Source organism: Apus apus, chromosome 4 (genome assembly GCF_020740795.1).
Source record: "Apus apus isolate bApuApu2 chromosome 4, bApuApu2.pri.cur, whole genome shotgun sequence".
Taxonomy (NCBI): domain Eukaryota; kingdom Metazoa; phylum Chordata; class Aves; order Apodiformes; family Apodidae; genus Apus; species Apus apus.
This window is the reverse complement of record NC_067285.1, coordinates 16985120-17009231: the sequence shown is the minus strand read 5'-3', so window position 1 is coordinate 17009231 and position 24112 is coordinate 16985120. Positions and strand designations below refer to the sequence as shown.

Here is a 24112-nt window from a genome sequence, read left to right as displayed (position 1 = left end):
GAAGACAAACTACTTGAATTTCAGAAATTGTTTTCACATTATTAACTCTGGACTGAAGGTTTCTTACCAAGTCTGCTGTTCTATGAACTTTCCAGGGGCTCTGCAACTATATAATAGATTTAATGTTACTTTACATTATGTGAAGGCTGGTTTTGTCTATGTGACTGTCATAAACACCAGCAGTCACAGAGGCAATTCTGAAAGCCTAACGAACATGCTCAAAGACCTTCTGACATTTCAATTAGGAAGAAAAAAACATAGATTAAAAAAATAATCTGTTAAAAATACTAATAAGCTGAAACGCTTGAATTTTTTAATTGACATCAGCTGATCCATTTTCAAATCATTAGTAGTCTTCTAATTAGTCTTTGGAACAGATACAAAAGGTACTAGAGTAAATGTGGGAAAGATGTGTTATTTTCAAATAACTCTAAGAGAACATTTCTCATAAGGACAATTAATTATAAATATGGAATAATTGCATTGTCACATTTTTGGCTAGAAAAGTTTTAGCCTGAAAAATTTCATATTTCAGTGGAGTAAGTCCTGATATAGATTGAATTAAAGGAAGCCTTTTATGCCTCATCTGTATTTCCACCATGTAACTTGGCTGTATTTTAGTATTGATTTTTGCTATACCATTAATTATATTTTTCAAAGATAGAGACTTTATTGGAATACAGGTCTTCAAAACATTGGAGGAATAACTCTTGTTTACTTCATATTACAGATCAATGGAAGTCAAAGTACTAACGTTAGTAATTGAATAAATAAATGGAATACATTTTCATACTACCCTGTAATTTTCTGTTAATTCTCTCTAAAAGAAGATGGGTAATACATACCTACTAATGGAAAATTGGGGGGTCAAGAATAGTACATAAATATTAGCAATACTGAAGTGGCAAGTAATAAACACTGATGTTCCAGATCAAATTATTCACCCATAATTTAAATGTATTGAGAAGCCCACTTTATTGCTTTCCTCATATAATCTCAGATTTAAAGTTAATCAAATACACATAAAAACTGTAATTCTTTCATTGTCCTTAGTGCCAACGTCTAAACAACCACCAGTGTACAGGGTCAATTTAACATTCAGTTCCTTTACTGGCAACCTGCCATAGTATACATTTGACCTAATTCAAGAACCAAAACAAGAATTTGTTTAGGTAACCAACCAGAACATTTAAAGGCCTAAGTTATTTTAAACATTTTTTTATTTTTATAGCTGAAAAATTTTGTGCCAAGACAGTGGGCAATAGTATTAGAACACCTGTAGTTACAAAGTATGTTAGTATATTTTTCTCTTCTTAATATTAAGATCCTTCATTTCATGTTGAATTATTCTAAGTACCCTCTCTATGTAAATAGTTTAACTCAGAATCTTAGCATTTTTTCCAGTGATATTTGGCAAAAATAGTTCTTTTGCAGATACATAACACAAACATACATTGAGAGATTTAATTATTAAAAACATGGAGGATGTAGGGAAGGAATCGCATAAAGTTACCAAGAATTTTGTTGGATTTTTCCAATAGGATGGCTCTTCTTTTAGGACTTTATTCTGCTATTTGACATTGATGTAATTTGTCTTTTGGGCTACAGAAGACGTGTATTCTTAATGTCGCCATTTTATGTGTTGTGTTTATTGCACATACACACGAAGTTTAATGTCCTCAGCCATTTTGTTGACTCTTGCTTCTCTTGTTACTGGTAAAGAATCTGCCTGTAGATGAAAGATTATCACCTCAGGATTAAGATTAAAATTAATTAAAATTTTAATGATTGAAATAAGCAAATCCTAATTCTATACAATCTTAGTATCAAAATATGAAATTTTTATGTGTATAATACACAACCTTCTTGAAATTAGTAATAATAAAAGTGCATTTTGCAGAAACTGACATCTGTTTCTGAGTACTAACCTAGATATTACTGGGTTCTCCTAAGAGTACTTGAGATATTATAAGCCTTATAAAAAAACCCAAGCGTATCTAAGTTACTTCTAGCTTTTCAATAAAAACACAAGTTGCTGGAATTACTAACATAAAAAGGCTGCAGAACAGTTTTGCATAATGTTGGCAAGCGCAATTCAACTGCAAGTTTGCCTCATCCTGAAAGTAGACATTTAGGTAGTGTTTTCTACAGTCTAATGTTGGGACATTAAATTTTATCTAATAAAGTCCATAGATACAAAAGCTTACATAACTAATTTATAATTTTTATGAATTAGGGTAGAGTTTAAATAAAAATAACTGGCAGCTTTTGCTGTTCAATGAAGTAAAAAGGTATTTAAAATTCGGATACTCTGACATCTAGTCTTCATCGTGTGTTTGTTTCGTATTTATTATATACTTCTACCTTATGCAAGTAACTGCAAGAAGACATCTTACAAATTCTGAGGAATGACGTTGCATGTAATGCATTTTGGTCTGCTACTAATACTAGTAGCTGGCCAAAGAATTCCTAAAAATGTAATTGCTTTTGGAAAATGCATGTTTTGGGGAATAAGAGCACTTTTAAAACTTAAGTATCTCGTTTTGGGAATTAATGTACTAGAAAAAAAGGTAATATACACACAAAGATTTGTATGACTGTTAACCAAATGGTGTTTAGACAGGGAAAAGGAAGTAAATTGACAAGGTGAGTAGTAGGTGATTAAATTTAAAGGAGAGTTGAAAGTGGGAGTGTCATTCACAAGGCCAGATCAATCTTTGCTGGGCAATTTGTGAACTACATCTTAAAAGGAGTTAACTTGAAGTAGTTGACTCCCTCCCATGTCACACAGCACACAGGCAATTTCATCCTTATCATGCTTGCATTTTGGGATCTCTTATTTCTATTGCAGATGGATGGCTTCAAAATAGCATAATTCAGACAATGTTCAGGAAATCAAGGTGGTTTTGGTTACACAACACAGTGTTTAAAAGAGCCTGTCTCTTCTTCAAATTTAGTTTTTCTATGTCATACTGTTATTTTATTTTCTCATTAAAAACAATTGAACTGAAGTAGATTCCAACATGTATCTAAATTGTTAGTTTATTGAAATGGCAAAAATAAAACTGAACCAATATTATGAAGAAAACATATGATCAGACTATTGAGATATTCCAATGTGTAACCAAATAATACTTTTTTGTTTTGTCTTGGTTTTGTTTTTTACCAGCTTTGATTAGCATTTGCAAATGCACATGAATTCTGGACATGTAACAAAAGGTCTTGCTTTGCCCAGTATTTTGACATTCAATACTATAAAAAACCCAAACAGCTCAGGAATAAACATTTGACAATTAAAATGTTGAAAGATCCATCTTTTCCACTAATGATTGCAGGCTACATTTTATAATTTTACATTTAAAAGCAATCCACTTTTTAGATTAACTTCCTTTGCAGTTCTGTTAATGCGTTGACTTTTGCTGTCACTGTGCTTGTGTATGTGCTGTTTGTCATAGCAACATATAGCTATGGTATCAGCAGCATTTGATGCATAAACTTGACATAATTTCTTTGACACTTAGAGATGTAAAAGATGTTACTTTGCCACATCATCTGTTTTTTAATAAGTGCTAAAAGTAGGCTGAAAAAGAGAAAGGTATTGCTCTAAACAGTAGATTTATGAGAAGGAAAAAAGTCCATTATCTGCCCAAATTATTCTGGAAGGTCATGAATAGTCATTCACACTGAATAGCTGCAATTCTAATGCAAATTAATTGAAAAGGAAAATAAAGTGAGGAAAAGTTTTTAGTACTGTAATAGCACCTGTGTTTTAGAGCAGTAGGTACTTCAATGCTTTACTGAAATGTAAAAAAGGTAAGTAAATTATAATATACTCTTTTCTACCAAGTCAGGTTGGCTGATTAGGAATTGAAAATGTTAGAGTATAGGAATAGATGTGGTTAATCCTAATAGTTATTCAGAAATGAGCATATGTGACCAGGACTTTCCATGAAAGTTGCCAGACAATCAGACTACAAAAAGGATAATCGGCACTTCGCTCTTTGCTCATGAAATTAAAAAAAGGACATGAACTTTGCAAAATCTGTCTTAGCCTTCTCCCCAAAAAGGGAACATCATTAAATTTACTGTAAATCAACATGTAAAGTTCTAATACTAAATATTTAAAGCAAATTAAAAAAAGCGCCTCATTTCCTTAAGTGTCACATAATTGCATAAAGTTTCACCTCTAGTCCTGGGCAAACCCATTTTGTGTCACCTGAAATAGAACAGAACCTTATAAAGTGTTCTTTCTTCTGTAATGAAAAAAAAAAACCAAAATAATCAGCTTCTCTTTTACATGCCAGTTGAGACTCTTTGCAGTAATTCTTTCCACATCTGCTCTGCAGCTTTCAGACTTATAAAAGTAGTATCTCCGTATTTTCTTTCAAAAAAATATCCATATGCTGTGTTTTATAAACAGGTTGGTACACTTTAACAATGAGGCACTAATTACAATTTGAAATCACATGCTAAGGCTAAGAAATAAATACACATACTAATATTTGTACACCTGAAATTATCACAAAAGTTGTAAAAGTAGAATTGAGAGGTAAAGAAAAAAAAAGGTAAAGAATAAGATTAAACAGAGATATGTTGCCATCCAGATTTTGACAGTAAAAATATTGCTGAAGAACTGCTGTTATTTGAGAAAGGGGCTGGTATGGGAAGAGCTTGATAAACCATTCATCCAAAATACGAATTTCTGGAATTTCTGAAGATAGTGCAGTGTTGGTATCTCCACCTGATTTCCAGTTTGTAAGTTGTTAGCATGTTGTAAGTGTCTCTGTAAATGTCACCACGTTTGCATTGTTCTGCCCAATCCATAGTACTGTATTCCCTTTTTTGTCGGCTGTCCCTGCACACCCAGTCTTCCCATCCCCTTGAAGGTGAAAGCATAGCAGCCACCTTCACTTCCCCATAGGACAGATGACAGTGTGAGCACAACTGAGAAACTGAAGGTAGACACTGTTCTTTACAACAGATTTTATCTAGGTATCCTAGGATGTATATAAAAATGAGGGGACCTAAAAATATCCATTAGCCTCAAGAGAAAGAGAGGTAGGCTGTAATTTTTAAAAGTGCAGCATAATCCTTCATGCTTCCTTCTAGAAGTTCCTAATGCACCAAGAACATTTATATGGGAGAAATTAAATGGAAATAACACCTTTTTTTTTTTCATTAATTACCTACCTGGAATATTTAAGTGTGAATATGATAGAGGAAATCTCTCTTCTCACAAAAATTGATCAATAGAGACTGCAGAAAGACTGCTTTTAATCCTTAAATGAGGCTCTAAATATTCAATAAAATGAGATAAAATGCAAATTAGAAAAACATGCTACAAAATAGCTGTGGACACCTCTAAACTTGCAAAGACAAGAGTGTCCTCTAGAAATTTAAAAGAGCTGAATCAAATTGTCAAATATATTCTTCTTGAGGAAAACAGTGCATAAGTTTGTTGATCAAAACTGTTGACACTCAGAGTGTTACAGACTAACATAAAGGACCATCCGTTATCTCAAAACCATGGTTTCCAGGTTTCAATGAAAGCACAGTAATGAAACAAAACTCTGGGTCTTCCTATTTTCTTCCATGCTAACCCTGGGATACAAGTTGTAATCTAAAGCAACACTCAGCCAAGGGTGTTCTTATATAATCAGCAGAGAACAAACTGTTCCTTCTGCTTAAACCTGCACGCAATCACACAGACAGGGTTCATCTGGACAGTTTTGCTCTTCAGCACTTAACAGTGAGAGAACAAAGTTTTTTTTTCCCCACCCACACTTTTTGTTTCCCTTTTCTTCCATCCCTTCCCCTTCCAAGTGAACTTGACATACATGAGGCTGTTCTCTGAAGTTGCGTTTGTCAAGATAATTTATAATAGACATTTACATTAAAATTTACAAGTTCTGCTGATGCAGGAAATGTGGTTAATCTGTACATTTTACAGTTTGTATAGCTTAAAATAAAAAATTCCACCTCCCTCCCTTGAAAATATAACATAGCCTAACTGTGCTGATAACATCATAATTTGAAATTTGTCACCTTTATTTCCTATTAAGGACTAATGAATTGCAAGGAAAACACAGCTACATGGTTCCAGCAAGTAAAGCAGAATAATGAAATTAATCACACAAGGAAACCAGGCTTCTGGGTAGAAAAGATTACTTTGCTATTTGTAGTTCCCCAGTAGGAGATTTCAGATTGTAGTATTTCTTTATCACTCTCCATTTTTAATAATGAAGAAAACGTTTTGCCATATGGCAAGAGTAAAGAACATTGGCTGAGTGTTTTCATATGGAATTCCTACATATAGGAGAACATAGGGCCTTATTCATATCATACAAAGATGATGTTTAATTAAGAAATTAAACAGACATCTACTAAAAAGGATTGGTTGGCATGAAATATTTCTGGTAAAGTGAATAAAATGACACAATCAGGACTGCTTTTTAAATGACTACAGCTTTTTCCTCCACTTCCTGATCAAAACTCAATAGTGACTTGAACGGTTTTTATGGTAGCATGAATTAACATTTGTTTTAAAAGTGAATTACAAATGGGAAAGTATAACATACATATTAATACCTGATTCATGGTGCACTTTATAGGACTGAAAACAGATTTGCCACATAGCCTTTCCAAGTAATATTAAAAATTATTTTCTCTCCTTTAACATCACTTAGCTTCCCAAAAACTGTCCAGTACTTCCTATTAAATAGAAAAAACAGCTACTTGTGCCAGCTGACAACAGCAAAAAATCCTCCAGCTAATCTTCCAATGGAAAACAGGTTGGCAAGTATTTTTTCTAGCTCACTGTAGTAGTTAAATGTATCACCCTCTCCCTTTCTAGTATTTCCCACCCTCAAATTATGTTGAGGTTGGAATAACTGTTCCAAACTCTACCAGACTTAAAACATAGTGTGTCTATGTTCAAAAGCTTGCACAACTTCCTCATTTTATTGGCTGCTCTGACTATAGAAGCTCTTGCAGCACACCTGGTCCTGTCCATACCCCTATGATTTGGTGATCACAGCAACACAGTTACTGGGAAACCCTAGCATTGGAAATATTTGGCAACAGAGCCCTGGGGATGAGGTGCTAGCAGATGTTTAGGGTCTCATTGCCTCAGCACCTGCACCAAGAACCAGCTCAAGAACGATGTAGGAGTCTCACTTCAGCCCCAAAATAAAAATCAAAAGCAGAACAAAAAATATTTTTGTAAATCTCCCAGTAAAACAGAATAAAAACAGGAGCCAATAGTTCAGAGATGCTGATCACCTGCTCAGAGAGCATATGTGGTCTATTTCTGTGCAAAATTAGATATATTTTCCTAAATTCATCCTAACTCATCACAAATTACCCCAAATAATTTCATAACAAGAATGTTCTTGTCATCCTCCTTTTTTGTTGTTTTTGCTTTGTTTTTTAAAGATTACTTAGGACATATGCTAGATAAACAGACCATATCACATCCAGCAACATCATTACTGATGAGAGACCTCTAGCTTCATTACAACATCCCCTCCCAGTTCACTGGCATCCACATGGGGGTGGCAGGCCCACTCTACCTCTGCTTTCCAAATTGAGTATTTTAGGGCAACACAGAGCTTACAGAATTGCAGAGAGCGCACTGCTGAAGTCTCCATACACTGTAGAATGTTTTGCTCCTGACTTCAGGACGCAGTTTGAAACATCAGAAAAAAGTTCAAGAGATTATTCAGGAGATTGCTGGGCAACATTCTATAGTCACGTAAAGTGCTTGAATGGCATTTAGATTCCTGTTTAAATACTTATATCGCGTACATCACACCGCATTGGAACTTTGGTTCTCTAAACTGGATTTTGATTTTTAACGAGTTTAGCAGTAAGAAACACAGCCCCACCTACTGACAGAACAGTCACAGTACAGAGTAAAAAATAAAGAACATCCTACTCACTGACCAGAAAACACGAGTTTTCTCACACAGACACTGGAATCACTTTATACCAGCAACGCAAGAACTCGGATCTCTCATTTTTTGCTTTGCTCAGTAAGCTCAGATGACAAAGTAGCTCATAATTATCCTGCCCAGAATTTGCTGCTACTTTACAGGATAAAATAGGAACTTCATTGCGTAGTGTCAGAAAACGCAAAGCTAATTGAAGAATCAAAAGAATCAACTGAATCTTATTTGAATACATCATCTGAATATTATATCTCATGTATTGCTTCCCATCCTCAGGACAATAAGAATACTTTATCAAGTCAATAATGACATATGCAAGTTATCCCCCAAGTATTTTGCAACTTTATTGAAGTTTACTTTCAAATAATGGGAATGCTTTTTCCTTTGAAATCCTTCAATATCTTTTCCCTTTTTAAGTGGTTAGACATAATTCTAGAGTTTTGTTTCAGGAGTCTTAGTATTTAGTAATAGCCCTCATCTCTGTGTGCTGTGTCACTACCCATTGGTAAATAAGGAATATTTTAATGCTGTCTATCCAAAAAGCTTTCCCCCGTCCCATAAAGATTACATTTTTTATGTACTAGGTGTTTCTAGCTGTTCCAAGAACCTATAGAACTGCCAAAAGAAAGCTGCAAAGTTTCTGTACAAAATAAGATAATCAGCACTTTCCTCCTTGGTGAAAAGTTAACTTCATTATTGAAACACTAGATACAGGAAAACCCCAGGATGAATTAACTGCCACCTTGTGACAGAGGGAAAAGAATTGAATCCAAATCATGGATCCAAAACAAAACAAACACACAAAAACAAATTGCCACATGGACACAAGAAAGTTTAACTTTACTGACCATGTAAATGCTACAGTGTTTCCAGTTAAGAAATTGTTGTATGGAAGCTAATGGCGCTTCCTCTCCTCTCTAGCTTGTTGCAAGGCACGAATGGTTGTGACACAGCATGCCAATAGTAGCAGAATTTGAGGCAAATGTTCATTTTTAGCAGGGACTGTTCACTTAAATAGTTTTCATAAAGCTTTTGCAATCCCTACATTAAAATATGTTCTACTAATCAATGCAAAACCAGAGATCAAATTCTTCAAGTTCATTTTATTAGCAATGATGAATATAAATCTCTTAGGAAAATATTCTTAACATTTCAATATATAAGAATTGTCTATAAAAATATACTACTACATAACAAAGCCAGTAACTTCTACAAAACAGATCATTCAACAGAAATTTAACAATCTATAAGACAGTAAAAATTCTTTAATTAATGCTAAGGGTATTTTTACCCCCTTTTTGTCAAACAAAAACTCACACAACATAAAAAATTACTGATTCTGATATACAGAAGTGTTATCACCATAGAAGTCTATGTATGTGCCACCCTGAAGTTGACTGCATCTGCAGGAACATAAAGCCACAACTTTTCTTTGGCTGGACAGGCAGTTTCGACCACAAAAACATTCTGTTGGTAACTGCAATGTCCTGCTGGAGTCAGCGCTGCACATCTGCTGTCAGCACTGCCAACCCTGAACCCACCCAGACAGAGATTGTGCTTCTACTGCCCTGGGGGACATGGTTACCATGGCTAGAAAACTGGAAAACAGACTCTTCCTGGTTAACTACTGTTAGTTAGCAAGAAAGTAACTTTTTAAAAGGCTGCATCTCTAGAAATAAACTTATATCCAACAGACAGCTCTTAAACAAAAGCTCAAGGAAGAGAAAACACTCCGGGGGGCAGGGGATGAGGAAGTGTTTATACTAAATTAGGATCAAGGGTAGTATTACCCATCTTGTCATTATCAATTACAGGAAGAGCAATCTTAGAACGTTTTTGGAATTGGGAAAGAGCTTAGTTTCAAGTTACAGAAGAAAAATGATACATTGAACTAGTTATTTCACCAGTGCCGTTATGCTGAAGTTACTTCAAGCCTGGTGTTGGACAAATGCAATAAATCAATTTTAACTATGGAAACTGCCCTTGTCTACACAAGGAGCTCATCAAATTCTGAGTGTAGATGTATTTAGAGAGCTTTTAGAACATATGTGGACAATCAACTTAGCCTGAAAGAAACTGGCTACTGCATAGTGACAGTACATAGCTTTTTCATCCATCAGCTGAAAAGCCACATACAGAAGAGTCCGCTACTTAAGGCTTTAAGGCTATATAGTCCCACTGAAGACAACAGATGTTTACAGTGTTTTGCATAGTAAAGAACATAGGAAATACGCCTCTGACTCCTCAGTAACAACTAAATCTTTTTACCCTGTGTTTATGTGCAAAACAACCAATAATTAATCATTTCTCTTTCTATTCAGGGTTCACTGAAATCAATACATTGCATTAATGTTGAAATTCAAGAGAAACAACTTTATAGCACAGAAATTGCACTGCAACAACATTTTGTCATATTACAAAGGAAGGACTTGCTATTAGGAAAGTACATTTATCAAACTTAAAACCAGTTTAAGAATCACAACAGGATGCTACAGGTGATGAACATTAATAATATATTTCTGAATCAAAGCTCAGAAAAATAACATTTGACCCTGAGAGACTTGCTCTATTTTAGCTTTCAAAGCTAAAAAAAGATTTCAAATTAAAAATCTATCCAAGGAAATAAAAAAAAAAAAATTAAAAAAAATTAAAAAGGAACTGATTCTATCAGAATCTGATAGAATCAAGGCTCAGCCAATTTAATTTCAGATTCTCAAACTGTGAAGTTCTGGGAAAAAAAAAAGTTTGACCATCTTACCAGGAATTTTAAGAAATATTTTCAATTAAGAAACCAAACATTTTAGTGTATCCATAATCTTTTATAATTTCATTTTCTTCAAGACTTCCAACTAAAATCTAGGTTTTCAACAACATTTGAGAGGAAGAAAAATTTTTAAATTGAGGTGGTTGAAAATTAGCTTAAATGTCTTCTGTTCCCAATATCATCTAGAAAAGCCAGTTATTGGCTTGGCGTGCTTTATGACTTGAGAAGCCCTGGTCAAGTCCTTAATTCTCACGCTAGTTAAACAATTCTCTAAAAGATGGATTAAAATCAAAATAATATACCAAAAAATACAACGTTGTCCAACATGGGATCTTGTTTAAATTATTATTTTAACAATTTCAATATTTAGGAAGGTTTAAGTACAGCAAAAGGAAATAAGCAGATGGAGCCCATAAGGAAACCTGGTAGGTTTAGACTATGGAAAAAAACCAACAATCATCTGCGTTTTCTGGCACTACAGGTATGGAAATACATAAAAAGGGTTTCTGCAAGAACTTGAGATAAAAATTACCAATCACTGGATCACATTGATTTCAGGTATTTTTTTTTTCTGAACTTACTTATGTGTTAAGGGCAAGAAAGCAGTCCTTTTTTCAGTAGCCTGTTCCTCTCTACTAAGTGTAAACAAAATTCATTGAAATCATATGACCTAAAGATTTTTTTTATATGAGCTTCTACATATATTATGACAAAGTAGCATTCATATGCTGGAATTCAAACTGTTATCCAATTCCCCTTTCTAATTCCATTTCACACTGTCAAATTCAGGCTACTCTGGTTTTGCCCTCATCAGCTCCTGGGGCCAGTGAACCACATAAGAATGAGCACTAAGCCAATGGGAGGACCAGGACTAGCTGACATCCCAAGTTTATATCAAATCTGAACTGCTTTGGAACCACACCTTTGTAAGTGTCAATTCAAAGATGAAATGAAGCAGTAAAAAAATGCACCTGTTTTCCCTCCCTCCCCTGAAAGCTGTCGCTCACTGGCAGTGATGGCTGAGCACCATAAGAAACAATACCAGTTCATAATCTCAAATATTAAGCGAAACTGGGGCCAAATTGGAATTTCATTACATCAGGCTTTAAAGAGATGTGAAAGCAGTTTCATGCTACTCCTGACCTTTTCAGCTGTGCTTCTCCTGAAGGATGAAGTTCAGCTAGAGACCAGACAGCTATAAGCAGGAACTGATTCAACCACTGAAGTGGAATCTGTTCATGTCCATAAACACATATGGATTCAGGGTGCTGGTTTACATACAGACTCTTGCACAAATAAGGCTCCTAGCATCCAGATGCATTCCAAAGTACTACACACATTACAGTCCTTTGGGACTCAAGTCCGCTAAGTCTGTCCTGCCAGGATGCAATGTTTATTAGCAAAAGAAAAGATGTGTGACTAGAGATCTGTATATCAAAATTAGAAAACATCTGCTACCTTCAGAGTTTTTGAAAAAAAAAAAACAACAACAAAACAACCCACATATATCAAGTCTACAGAACGTATTCTCCTTTAGAAAAACACTGGAGTGAGTAAATAACTGAAAAACACTTCAAGAGGACCAAGTAAAGATCCAAGTAAAATTTTTCTTTAAGCACTACTGAGACAATGACCCAACAGTATATAAGACTCCATTTGGGAAAATTGTCCTACCTGATACTAACCACATATTCTTTCTCAAACATGAAGGACACTAAGATAAATAACAAAAGCCTTTTTTCTTTGTATTTGTAGCAATCAAGATAAAGCCTATAAAGTGAGATGATGTGTAAGAGAAGTGACTAAGTGCAGATTTAAAAGGGTCAGCTGCAGAAATGGGGCTGAAGCTGCCCCCAGTGCCACTAGCATTGCCTGATGTAGTGTGCATGCCTCCATGTCACGAGATGTGTACGCATAGCTTCACCCTCCCACCAAGTTGTCCTCAAACCTCTTTGGCAGAACCTCTGCCACAACCTCGTCCAACCTGCATTTTCTGTGAAACTGCAATTACTCTGCACTCTTGTAAATACTTAGGAAATAGGACAATCTACAATAAAACTTTTGCCTAACTTTATGAAGGCCAAGAAGAGTCAAACATGGTCTCATAAAGAGCTTTTGTACAAAATAATCTAAATGAAAGGGTTGTAAGCAGCATTTAAAATAACCTATATTAAATACCTAAAAAAATACAATATTTTGCATAGAATAAAAAGTGCAGCTACAGCATAATATTCCATACCACAATTGATTTATAAGTGGTATACAATAACTGTTGTCTCTCATCACTGAGAGTACAGCATCTAAAGATGTTTATTGGGAAAATCACACTAAAAAACAAAGGTGGTTAGATTGTTTCATTATCTCTGTAAAGCAAGTGCAAATGTTTACTTTTTTTAAAAAAAGAAAGCAAAGCTGTTAGGTAATTTGAACAAGTTCATTTTCTTCTGATATTACTTGGAAAGATATAAAATATCCTTAATCCTTTTAGAATCCAAATTTAAAATAAATCCCCATTTGACATCTGTTTTGTGCCAAAAAAAAATTTAAATTAAAAAATTAGAAAAATTGTAAATGTGCAAGCTTTACCTGTTCTATAAAAGCTGGATGTTTACAGGATTAGAATTTTTCATTCCCCTCTAACTTTTATACTACAATCCCTCTGGTAACCAAGCAGAGAATAGCATTAAATAAGCTTGGGAGACTGATTTCCATTGCTTAGCAGAACAGAAAAATGGTCTAAGAAGTGGAGAATCAGGAATTTTAGGAAAATAAATGCCAAAAACTATTGTCCACTTTAGATAGGAAGCAAGCAACTTTTAAATATCTTCCTAATTCTCATAACTGTATGCCTAAATATGAGAAAGGAAGTAATATACCTTATCAGTTGTTAAAACATCATCAGATTTGGTTGTTTATTTTGGTTTGTTGTTTTGTTTTTTTTTAATCAACTTATTTCATTGTATATAGCTTCATACTACAATTTGGTAAATGAGCTATTTAAAATAAATAAAAATAAATATTGTATATATATTTCAAGACTGCTTGTTTCTATAATGTGATACTGCATGTATTGTTAGATTTCATTTTGTTTAGCTTTTTTCAAGCTTTGTCGCCACTTGCGAATGGCAGTTCCAGAACTACTGGCTACTACACAAAGGGCACCACCCACAGTCCACCAAGTTGGGAGATGATTGAGAAAAAGAATTTGTAAAATAAAAGCAAACACCACATCCATTGTTTTCATTATGGCTACAGGTCCAGCTTTCTCTATTTGTAACGCTTTTGTGAGAAATATCTGACCCCCTAGCCCTAACAAGCCTATTAGTATTAGAAGAACTCTGTCTTTACCACAGTATGGTAAACGCCATTCATTCATAACAAACAATGCTATAACACATCCAATTAAACCAATGACTGCATAATACCAAATTGACAAAAAGTAATGCACAGATTTTCCCACCTTCCTTATTATAACAAAAGTGGAAGCTCCAGATACTGTGCTTGTAATTGCTGCTATGGTCCCTTTAAGATGATCTGTGTAACTTCCTTCAATCCCTGTAACGTTTGACCCAAACAGAAACGGTGGTCGAGCAATAAGAATCACTCCAGTGATTGCGAAGAGGGTAAACAGAAGATCCCAAATACTGTATTTCTCTTTGAGAAAGATCCACGCTAGCAACGATGTAAAAACAGGACTGCTAAAAGTTATAACAGTGGCATCAGCTAGTGGCATGACTTGAAAAGCATAGTAGAGAAGAATCATTGCGCTAGAGCCAAGGAATCCTCGGAAGAAAAGAAAAATTCTTTTACCTTTTGGTCCCAAAAACCCTGTTCTGAAAAACAGAAATGTCACATTAATATCATTGGCTCATATTTCATAACCGATATCCAATCACATTTAATGTACACACCTTTCTAGATAAGGGACTTATCTTAAACGTAAAAATATTTTTAACTCTCTGATCACAGACCAACTTCTTCCCATCACCCAATCACATTCGAAGTCTGGAACCTGTTTTTCTAGCTATTAATTTTTTGCTTGCAAAATAACCCAAGTGTGTCTACAAATTACCTTTTATTTTTAAGAACACTGCTTCATGGAAGATCAATACATTTAATATAATCCCTGTATAAACTTATACAATTCAGGGAGTCAAAGATTTTCACTTTTCTGAGTTGCATTAAGAAACTATTAAGTAATCTAAAACAATGCAGTTATGCAGTTGAAGCCTGAATTAAAACAATACTGCAATCTGATTTAAGCGAGTGATAATTCAAGGTCTCTTTTTAAGAAACAATTTTGATTTTAAACATTTACTACACTTACTTGTAGTATATTAAACCAGGAAGTACGAATGCCATTTGGAAAACACATCGAAATGCACTCACTTCCACTGAATGTACATCTTCTATTTTTTTAAGAAATAAAGAGGCCACTGAGAAAAGGAAGGCAGACAGTACGGTATAAAACAGACCAAGTCCTGGACATGCAGCTTTCTTCTTTGTTCCTGTAACAGATAAAATCCAGTTAATAACTATCAATTAGAAGATTTCTCAGGAGCTCTACGCACTTGTAGCTCTTCTTGTGGTAGAGGACAGAGGAAGCAAAAGAAACCTATGCAAATACTATGTGTATTTACCAGACCTACCTTGAAAATATATTTCACTGTTCACCAGGCATTTCATTTTTTCTTAAAATATGAGATGAGAGATGAACTCTAACACTTTAGATACACAGCTTCTCATGGTTCTATACGAGTTAATAGGCATTACTTCTTGGAGGCATTAGACTAGTTTGAGCCATTCACAATAGAACTAGTTGCATGATTTTCACCACCTCCCAGGGATCAATAAATGCAACCGATTGCAAAATGGTCCATGATCAGATTCTGAAACAAACTTATTACCTTGTGAATTATCTGATTATTGACTAAGTTCATTATTTTGCAGCTAAATCACCCTAAATTTTACCTAGACCTAGGGAAGTTTTATATAACATTTTTACCTTGCTGTAAGAATATAAATATTTTCTTTAAAATAAACATCAAATGTACATTTTTAAGCAGAAGAAATTTAAGTGACCAACGTTAAAACATCATAGGCCTGATCACAGTTCCATGAAGACCTTTGTTTCACCTTATCTTATGCTTATTTATCAGACTTTCTCTTCCTGAAGTAGTTTCACAAGTCTAATAGTTTCTACTCAAGCTTCCCCATTGCCTCAAGCTCTCTTCAGGGACATACTCTTTCCCATTCCACTCATCTTCTCCATCCTCAACTATTAAAAAAAAAAAACCCAACCAAACAACAAAAACAAACAGAAAGCAGAGAGGGTAAATTGCTGACCTCAACACTGCTTCCAAAGAAACCAGCCTTTTTTTTTACTGCTTCAGTCATTTCACTGAACCTAGAGGTGAACACTACAGAAAAGGCAACTCATCTTAAAATTTAAGTGGGGTGTTATCTCACTATCTCTTTTCTTTCTGTCTTCATAAAACATCAGGAATTGCCTTTTCTTTTATGACACCCTCTAAAGATAAAAGGGAGAACTCCATGTCCGAGGCAGTGCTTTGATAAAAGGGTGCCTCATCTCACGTTGGTGTGGGAGCTCATTAAGCCTTACGGATATCCTCTGAAACATAAACAGCAGGGCACTGCTGTGAGTTGCTTGGCAACTAAATATGGTTTATAGGGACTTTTTTCAGTTTGGGTGTATGATTTTTTTTAATCTATATATTATTAACAAAACTTGTCACAAACCATTTTGATCCTCCTTGAGCTTAGCACTCAAAGCTGAGAAACTGCATCTTTCTACCCAAGAGCTGAGACTGTGGCCTGTGTGTACAGCATTGGTTCTGGCTTTAACAGTTCTAGAGACCCAGGTTTTACAACTGTAACCAGAACTTAAAGCAGGCAAAAGCCCGCTTTTCAAGGAATCCTGCCACACTACAACTGAAAATTAATGACACTTTCTACTAGAAATATTTCTATTCAGCAACAGCAACTTACATAAAAGTAACTATAAAAACTACCACCAACCAACACTGGATCAGGAGATCTACCAACAATGAAACAGAGTTGATTTTAAAAATGTTCATGAATTACATAATGTTTTAATCCACACAGTCACATAACAGAACTACAAAATCAACATCATGTCCAATATTAAAGCAAGAAGAATCAGGCTGGCCTAAAACTGAAATGGGAAATCCAAATCCAGGCTGGCTTATGGATGAACACAGAACAAACAGAACGATTAACTTCTATTTCAGGCATGATAGCTTGTCTGATTACTACAAAATGAAACCAGGCTAAATAATGGAAGTGTTGAAATGGAAAACCAATCAAATTGAAGCAAAGTAAGCTGGAAGGATTTTATACCCAGAACTAAGCTTTGGATTTGAAGGAACAAAGAAAAAACAGAAGGAACTCATTTTTTTACACTACCCAATATACCAAGCTCATCAGAAACAGTAATACTAAAATTTAAGTCATCAACATCTCATATTGCCAAAACATGTACTCAGTGCCTTGAGAAAGTGTTTTATTTCCTTTTAAAAATAAAATGGTACACGGTCTCCCACCAAAAACAAGAACTGCAATTGTGAAGAGTACTTATTTCAAAATATGTTGTAAGGAGAAGTTAGGTTAAGACAACATTCCCACCCCACAAAATATTAAGCTTTCAAACACTAGCCCAACACCATCAAAATACTGAAGCACTCATACTTTTTTCTTTAAAAAAAAAAAAAGTGTAGCAGTCTAAAAACAAAGATTTCAACTAGTACCTAAGTTCTCTTTTCTGAGTGGCCATGGATTTGAGATGTGGTTTTCCAATTTTATTCCCTGGCCATCTCCACATGTAAGGCTTTCAAACAATCTTTCACTCCTGGTTTAAATCCTAGTAAAATATCTCCCACTGCAAGCCATTTTGTGAGTATATTTTTGTTTGCGTTTTAATGCCACGCTTTCTAGCCAACAGTTTTTATACTTGCAAAATGCATACAATGAAGAAAATCATACTTCTTGCATACAGGTACCTTGGGAATAGTAGCAGAGACAGAAGAGACCTGGCTATGGGGAAAGTGGTCAGTGAGAAGATGATTCTCCCAGACCTTCAGGAAAGCCAGAAGAGGGTGATCTGTTCTTCACACCCCAAGCAGCAGAAGAGGACTCTCTCAAACTTCAAGAAAGCGCCAGGAGCACAACAGCCTGCGTATGAACTCATCGGTCATGTAGACCAGACCGAAGTATGACTCATAAAGTACAGCCATTTACTCAATCAAGGTTTTGCTAGACAGACTACCAAAGGGAGCAACGTACTTTTTGCTGACTAAATGCAAGTTTCTCAGGATTTCAAATAACTGTTGGTTTGGTTTTTTTCCCCCAAGCTTTGCTTCAGAAGTGATACTAATGGAAACTGACCTGGTGAAGTCTGCTGTCTCTTTTGGCCTCCCCACAGCTCACTAACAAAGATTGTAATTTTATCCATTTTCTGCTGAAAAGTAAATTCTAGTTCATATTTCATAAGAAACACATTTTTAGTGAAGGTGTTTAAAAACTACACATGCTAAAGTACTTCAGATAACAACTTCAAAAATGACTTTCAGATAGCATTTATGTTTTAAAAGGAAGCCATATTAAACTCACAAAAACACATTGCTTGTTTTGCAGTACGTTTGTGGCTTCAACAACTCAAAATTACCAAGAAGTGAAGCACAGATTAAGACAAAATAAAGAGCACACTCACACGAAAGCAAGATAAGTATTATCAAGGAAGTCACAGTTGCAAGTATATGGACTTCTTGAACAGCACTCATGCCCCGTCACAACGTATTTACAGCACCAACAGCTCACGCTGCTAGGAGGCATCTCGATTTACCCAAACCTGCCGAGTCTTACTTTAAAACTTGAGCAACAACAAGTTCTCTTTTCCCGAAGGATCATGGCTACCGAAGCGCTCTCAGAGGCAGGGCAGGACGCCCCGGGACGGGAGCGAGGGGCGCGCCGTGCCCGCACCCGGGGCCCAGCCCGGCGGACCGGCACACGGGCGGGCGCACGGAGCAGGTCGTGCCCGCCGCCGCACTCTCCTTCTCCACCAGGGGCCGGCTTGTCCGGTAAAGAGGAGGGTGAGGAAGAGGGCGAGAGCGCATGGGGCCGGTGTTGGCGGTCTGGCACCAGGTGCTAGCCCCCGCACCGGGGACGGCTGGGCGGCGGCACAGGTGCTGGGCGCCCTCTGCGGCCGCCCGAGCCCGCGCCGTGCCCCGCCACCGCGTGTGCTGAGCCCCGCTGCCCTCGGGGCCGAATCCTCTTCCTCCACCCTGCCGGCAATGTCATCCCGAGAGCGGGCAGCCCAGCCGGGGAGGGCGAAGCCCCCCCTGCCCCGCTTGCCAGACACCCCCTCCTCACCGGGTGCCTTGCAGCAGCGCGGCCAGGACAAGCCCGAGCAGCAGCCACAAACGCGGCGCTCTTCGGCGCCCGCCGCCTCCATGCCGGGCTCCGGGCACAGGCACTGCCCCGCGCCCGCACCGTCCTCCCGGCCCAGCGGCACCTCCGGCTCCTTTCCGCCCGCTACCGGAACAGCGGTGGCCTCGCCGCCCTGACACGGCACCATGAGGACGCCGGGCTGCCCGCGATGCTCCCGGCTCCCGACCAGCCGGCAGGCACCTGCCTTCCTGCGCATGCGGTGCCCCCGCCCCGCGCCGCCCGGCTCCCTCCTCCCGCCCCGCCCCGCTCGCCGCACGCTGCGGGGCGGAGGCCGCCACAGGTCACCCCGCGCCTTCCCCCTCCCCAGTCACGGCCCCACCTGGAAATAGCCCGGTTGCGAGTACCCCTGCCACGGCAGATGCCTGCCTGAGCGCCTGGGGGAGCTAAACGATTCTCCCGGGACAGCAGGCAGCGCCCGGCGTTTCCTCAGCCCGCGGCGGCCTCCTGAGAGGGACAAGGCGCGGGCGGCGGAGAGCTTCGGGGCCGCGCCGGGTTCGGCTCGGAGGAGCGAGGCTGCGGGGCCTCGGGAGGGGGAGCTCTCCTCCCGCCGGAGGGCCGCGGGGCTGGCCCGCAGCCTGGCCCTGGGGCGCGGCGGCCGGGCTGGGCGGCTGCGCTCGGAGGGGCGGCACGGGCCCCGGCTGCCGCTGGCCGACTTTGCCAGGCGTCTGAGCTTGTAAGGGAGTAAAGCGTGTGGAAAACGATGACGCAAAGTTCTTTTCGGGGCGTTGTTGCGTCATTTGAGCACCTGAAATAAAAGTCTGTAACTGTTGCTGAGCACGGGACTGATAATCTCCCGGGACCAGCTCGTGGTGTCAGCCTGCTGCTAGGCAGGGTCTGCACCGAGATAGTTCAGCTTCCATGACAGCTTCTCTGTATTCTGTGTGTCACAGTTTGAAACCCTGCTGGTCCAATCTCGGCACCGATTTAAATAGCTCGGCTTTCCATCAGTGGGCCCATTAACGTTTAATTGCCGTGTCAGCGAGCAGTGGCAGCAGCAGCAGCATCTCTCTCTGGAGGAGCTGCTGCCTGCACCAGCTGCCTTCCTAGAGGTCGAAATGGAAATGGGAACCTGGTCGGCGATTTAACCATTCTGGGTGCATATGAAAAGCCTTAAAGATTGCTAGTAGGGTACAAAAATAATGTAGCCACCTTCTCGTGGTACGTTTTCCTTGAAGAAAAACACAGCAATGTGTCTTTGTGGAGAGGAATCAGAAAGGAGAGCTGGTGCAAAGAAATAGAGTAGCCACTTTTACTTACCCATCAAAAGTGTTAGAAAAAAAAGAAGCAGAATAAATGTCAAATGCTAAAATTCTTCCCTTTTAAACAAGTTGAGCTGTTATCAATAATTAAAATAGGGAGGAATCTCTATTCAAATAAGGGATTTATGATCACGCTAATATTTTAGCTGCTTAAATTATTCAGTGTTTATTTATTCATCTATTCCTAACAAGGGAAATATAATCTACAGTTTTAACAAAATGAGTTGTAAATGGTAAATACAAAGTATTTCACACAAACTATTTCAAGCTTTCCCTCAAGCTACCTTATAAAAGCTATTTCAAGCTTTCCTTGTCTCTGATTGACCACATTTTATAGTTCATGCTAACCCACCAGAGGCCATAAATATTTCATTATCTCAGAGCTGACATTTGATTAATATGACCAGAATTATTCCACAAATTATTCGTAACTAAAAATTAGATGTGTTATATAAATAACTTTAAAAAAACAATAACAACAACAACCAAACAACAAAAAACCCCAAAACATTAAAAAGTTTGTGTTGAAAATGAAATCAGGATTAATTCTTTCTGACGATTTACATTATTTGAACTCCCTCTGCTATAAACCAAGAAAATAAGTAAATATCTGCAGCACTAGATACAAACTACTTTTATTTAAGTTCCAATCGGCATAGTTCTCTACAAAGTCTATATTGAAAGCCTGGCTAAGCTTTCCTCTGGAGATGGCTGAGCATTTCCTCTGGAGGTGCAATGGCAGCTGCATGTCCACAAAGCGGAGAGTCAGACCAGCAGAATTTCCCAAGCAGGCGCCCTGAATTATTTTTGCTTGATGCACTTCCCTATCACTCAGATTTTGGTTTAATTTAGAGAGGGAGATGCAAATAAGCCCAGCAACCCACTGCTTTCCCAAGGAAGTTACACTTCTTTGTACTGCAAGGCAGCTGTTACAGGTCAAAATTCCATTAATTGCCAACATGAAGTTAGAACTGTCCCTCCCCAGACAAGTTTTGGTGAAAGACAGCAGTGGAGATTCTGCCTCACACCAGCCATCCTGGGGTGGCAGTTCCACAAGTCCCTGGGAAGAAGACCTGGCACGTCCCCTGGCCAGTGAGCATGAAGCAGGCTGGCAGAGCACACGCAATCACCGAACAGCCTGTCTTTGCAGTCACTAGGTGAGTTACTTCTGTAGCCAGCAACAGCAGAAGCAGCTGGCTAGCTGGAGCCTTCAATGAAGAAAACCAGACCCATAACATTTAATCCATAGTACAGACACAGAACAAAATTTGTTTATATACTTTGTTAAAATATGCAGATTATGTATTTCTATATATTCTACAATATATCCATTATGAAACCCAAAGCAGAAGTGCCACAATGCTATGTACTGTACTGTGGAGAGTTTGAAAGAGACGCTGCAGCTACCCCCTCCATGCCCCCCCATGTCTGGCTCTGAAAAGGAACGTCTACGGGCAGTGTTTGTTTATGCCAAGATACATAAAGTGTTCTGTTTGCTCCTGGTTGAACTGCCAGGCTTGAGAGCTTCCAAGTTCTGCTTGTAAAGTACAAACCTCTTCTCTGAGTAGGGAGAGTGCTTCCAAAATGACACAGCAGTTGCAGCTGCCCAGACTAACCAGGAGACAAATGTAATTTGCAGTCACCCTGCCCTAGATTGGAAAATGAAGTAGCTGCATAAATGTGACAGGTCAATGTTTTATGCAGCCCTTTCAAGTACAGATTAAGCCTCATCTGTGTAATGCTCTGCTCAGAACTAGCTGTTAATTTCTCCAGCGTGTTGCCAGCTTGCAACCAACTCAGAGCAGTGAGGACCTGCTATAATATCTTCCCTGAGTGCAAAGTCCAAAAGAAAAAGCTTTAGTGAACATGGGCAATTTGACCATTGAAAATTCAGCTGCAGCACCAACGAAAATGGCATTTATCTGGTTTCCACAATATCATAAGTGCAGAGAGGGAGCCACCTTCTCCAATATAGTCATGACTCTCCACAAAGAGAGTTTTCTTACATTACTCTTTTCAAGGGGGGAGTATTCTCATTCTCATCCAGAATTTAGGCAGCCAATTTTTGTCAGTGCTTCATTGCAGATTGCGATACAGACCTGACAGGTACTTAGTAAAGTACTAGTGTAATGAGTTACTGGTCTGGCTCTGTGTGCCTGGTGAGGAGGGATCCTTTGGAATTCACTTTCCATCTCCCTGCTTCCAAGTGCTGTCTCCGAGTCCTCAGAGTCGTTTTTCAGAAACTCTTAACAGAAACAGGCACAAATGACAAAGTGATTAGCTGAGTTTTGTAGAGAACCATGGGAGTTTTCTGTGAGATTATAACCACTATAATCACTGTGAGATTTATCCACAACTGAGATATCCTAATAAGCTTTTCAAAACACAGTGCCTCTTGAAGGTTTGGTGAGAACTAAATAATATAAAACCAGGGAGCCCTGGAGCTGAACTAGCCCTTCCTTGCCTCACCTAAGGTCAGTGCTGGCTCTGCAGAGCCCAAGCAGAAAAGACACAGGCTGAATTTCTGGGTACTGCACGTGGAATGCCCTGGTGACATCTATCCCAGTTTGATCTTAACATAGCTATGTCAGCAGAGTTGTAAGCTATAAAATTAGCAGAAGATTTAAAACAGAAAGCTATATTGATGGCATTTATTCTGTAAAAATGCAAATTCCGTGAAACCACTTTTAAGATCTTAATTTGGGATTTAAGTTGTCCAGCTATAAATTCATTAAAACTAATAAAGGCTAGTGAAAAGGAAGTAACACAATAAATAATAACCTTGCATTTGTTCCTTTCCTTCTGGAAAGATTTAATAAAAAAATAGATAAGAATTACTTAGCTTCTGAAATTGATCCAACTCTTAAGTGCATTGTAATAACCTTTTACCTCTGCACCTGAATGCCATAAAACAGATGATTATTGCAGCACCAAGGAGTTTCATTGTCCTAGTCATCCATTCAAACTTCTGGTCAACCCAGAGTTGTTTGGGAGCCATAGAATAGCTGACAGTGATGGGCACATCTGGTGCCTTGAAAGGTTGTCTACTCCAACCCCCCCTCCCTGCTCAAAGCAGGGTCAGCTGGAGTTCAGGACTATGTCCTTTAGGGTTTTGAATATCTCCAAGGATGGAGAATGCACCACTTCCCTGGGCAATGTGCTCCAGTGTTCAGTCTCCCTCACAGTAAAAAAAAAAAAAAAAAAAAAAAAATCGTGTAAAATGAACGAGTCCTTGTGGTCTCTCAGCCCAGTGATGATGTGGTCTATGCTAGCTGATGTCACTCCATCAAAATTCCAGCGCATGTTGTAGTGGTTTTTATGTCCATCTGCCATACTAGAAGAGACCCATAATTTTCAGCTTCCCTGTTAAGGTGGACAGTGAATGATTCTCAGTTTTGTCCTCACGACAAATTGTTTCCACATGTCGTACAAATGTTTAATCTTGTATCACAGAATGAGTTCAGAGTATCACAGTCTTCTTCCCCCTGAGTTGGTGGTTGTACTGAATAGTACTATAATAATACAACATAGGCTAGAACATTGTAGTAATAGGGAATCCTGCAATTTTGGTCACTATGATGGGGAGATCCTGGGGCTCTTTTTAACTGTGTTTTTCAGATTGCACTATTATCAGTTGCTGTTCAGGAGACTGG

The 24112-nt window shown here is 38.2% G+C and overlaps 1 protein-coding gene across 2 annotated transcripts; it reads right to left on the bottom strand.

Annotated features, from left to right (window-relative positions):
- Positions 1-950: 950 nt before the first annotated feature.
- On the bottom strand, positions 951-19396 carry SLC35G1 (solute carrier family 35 member G1). Of its 2 annotated transcripts, XM_051618710.1 has the most exons (4): positions 19123-19396; positions 15041-15221; positions 14174-14546; positions 951-1729 (listed from the first exon to the last, which is right to left on the bottom strand). In XM_051618710.1, the coding sequence occupies exons 1-4, from the start codon at positions 19394-19396 to the stop codon at positions 1649-1651; spliced, it is 909 nt and encodes a 302-aa protein (XP_051474670.1). In that variant the 3' UTR covers positions 951-1648. The 2 variants fall into 2 exon arrangements, with proteins under 2 accessions (XP_051474670.1, XP_051474669.1); XM_051618709.1 differs by lacking the exon at positions 951-1729 and having other exon boundaries at positions 10308-14546.
- Positions 19397-24112: the final 4716 nt, after the last annotated feature.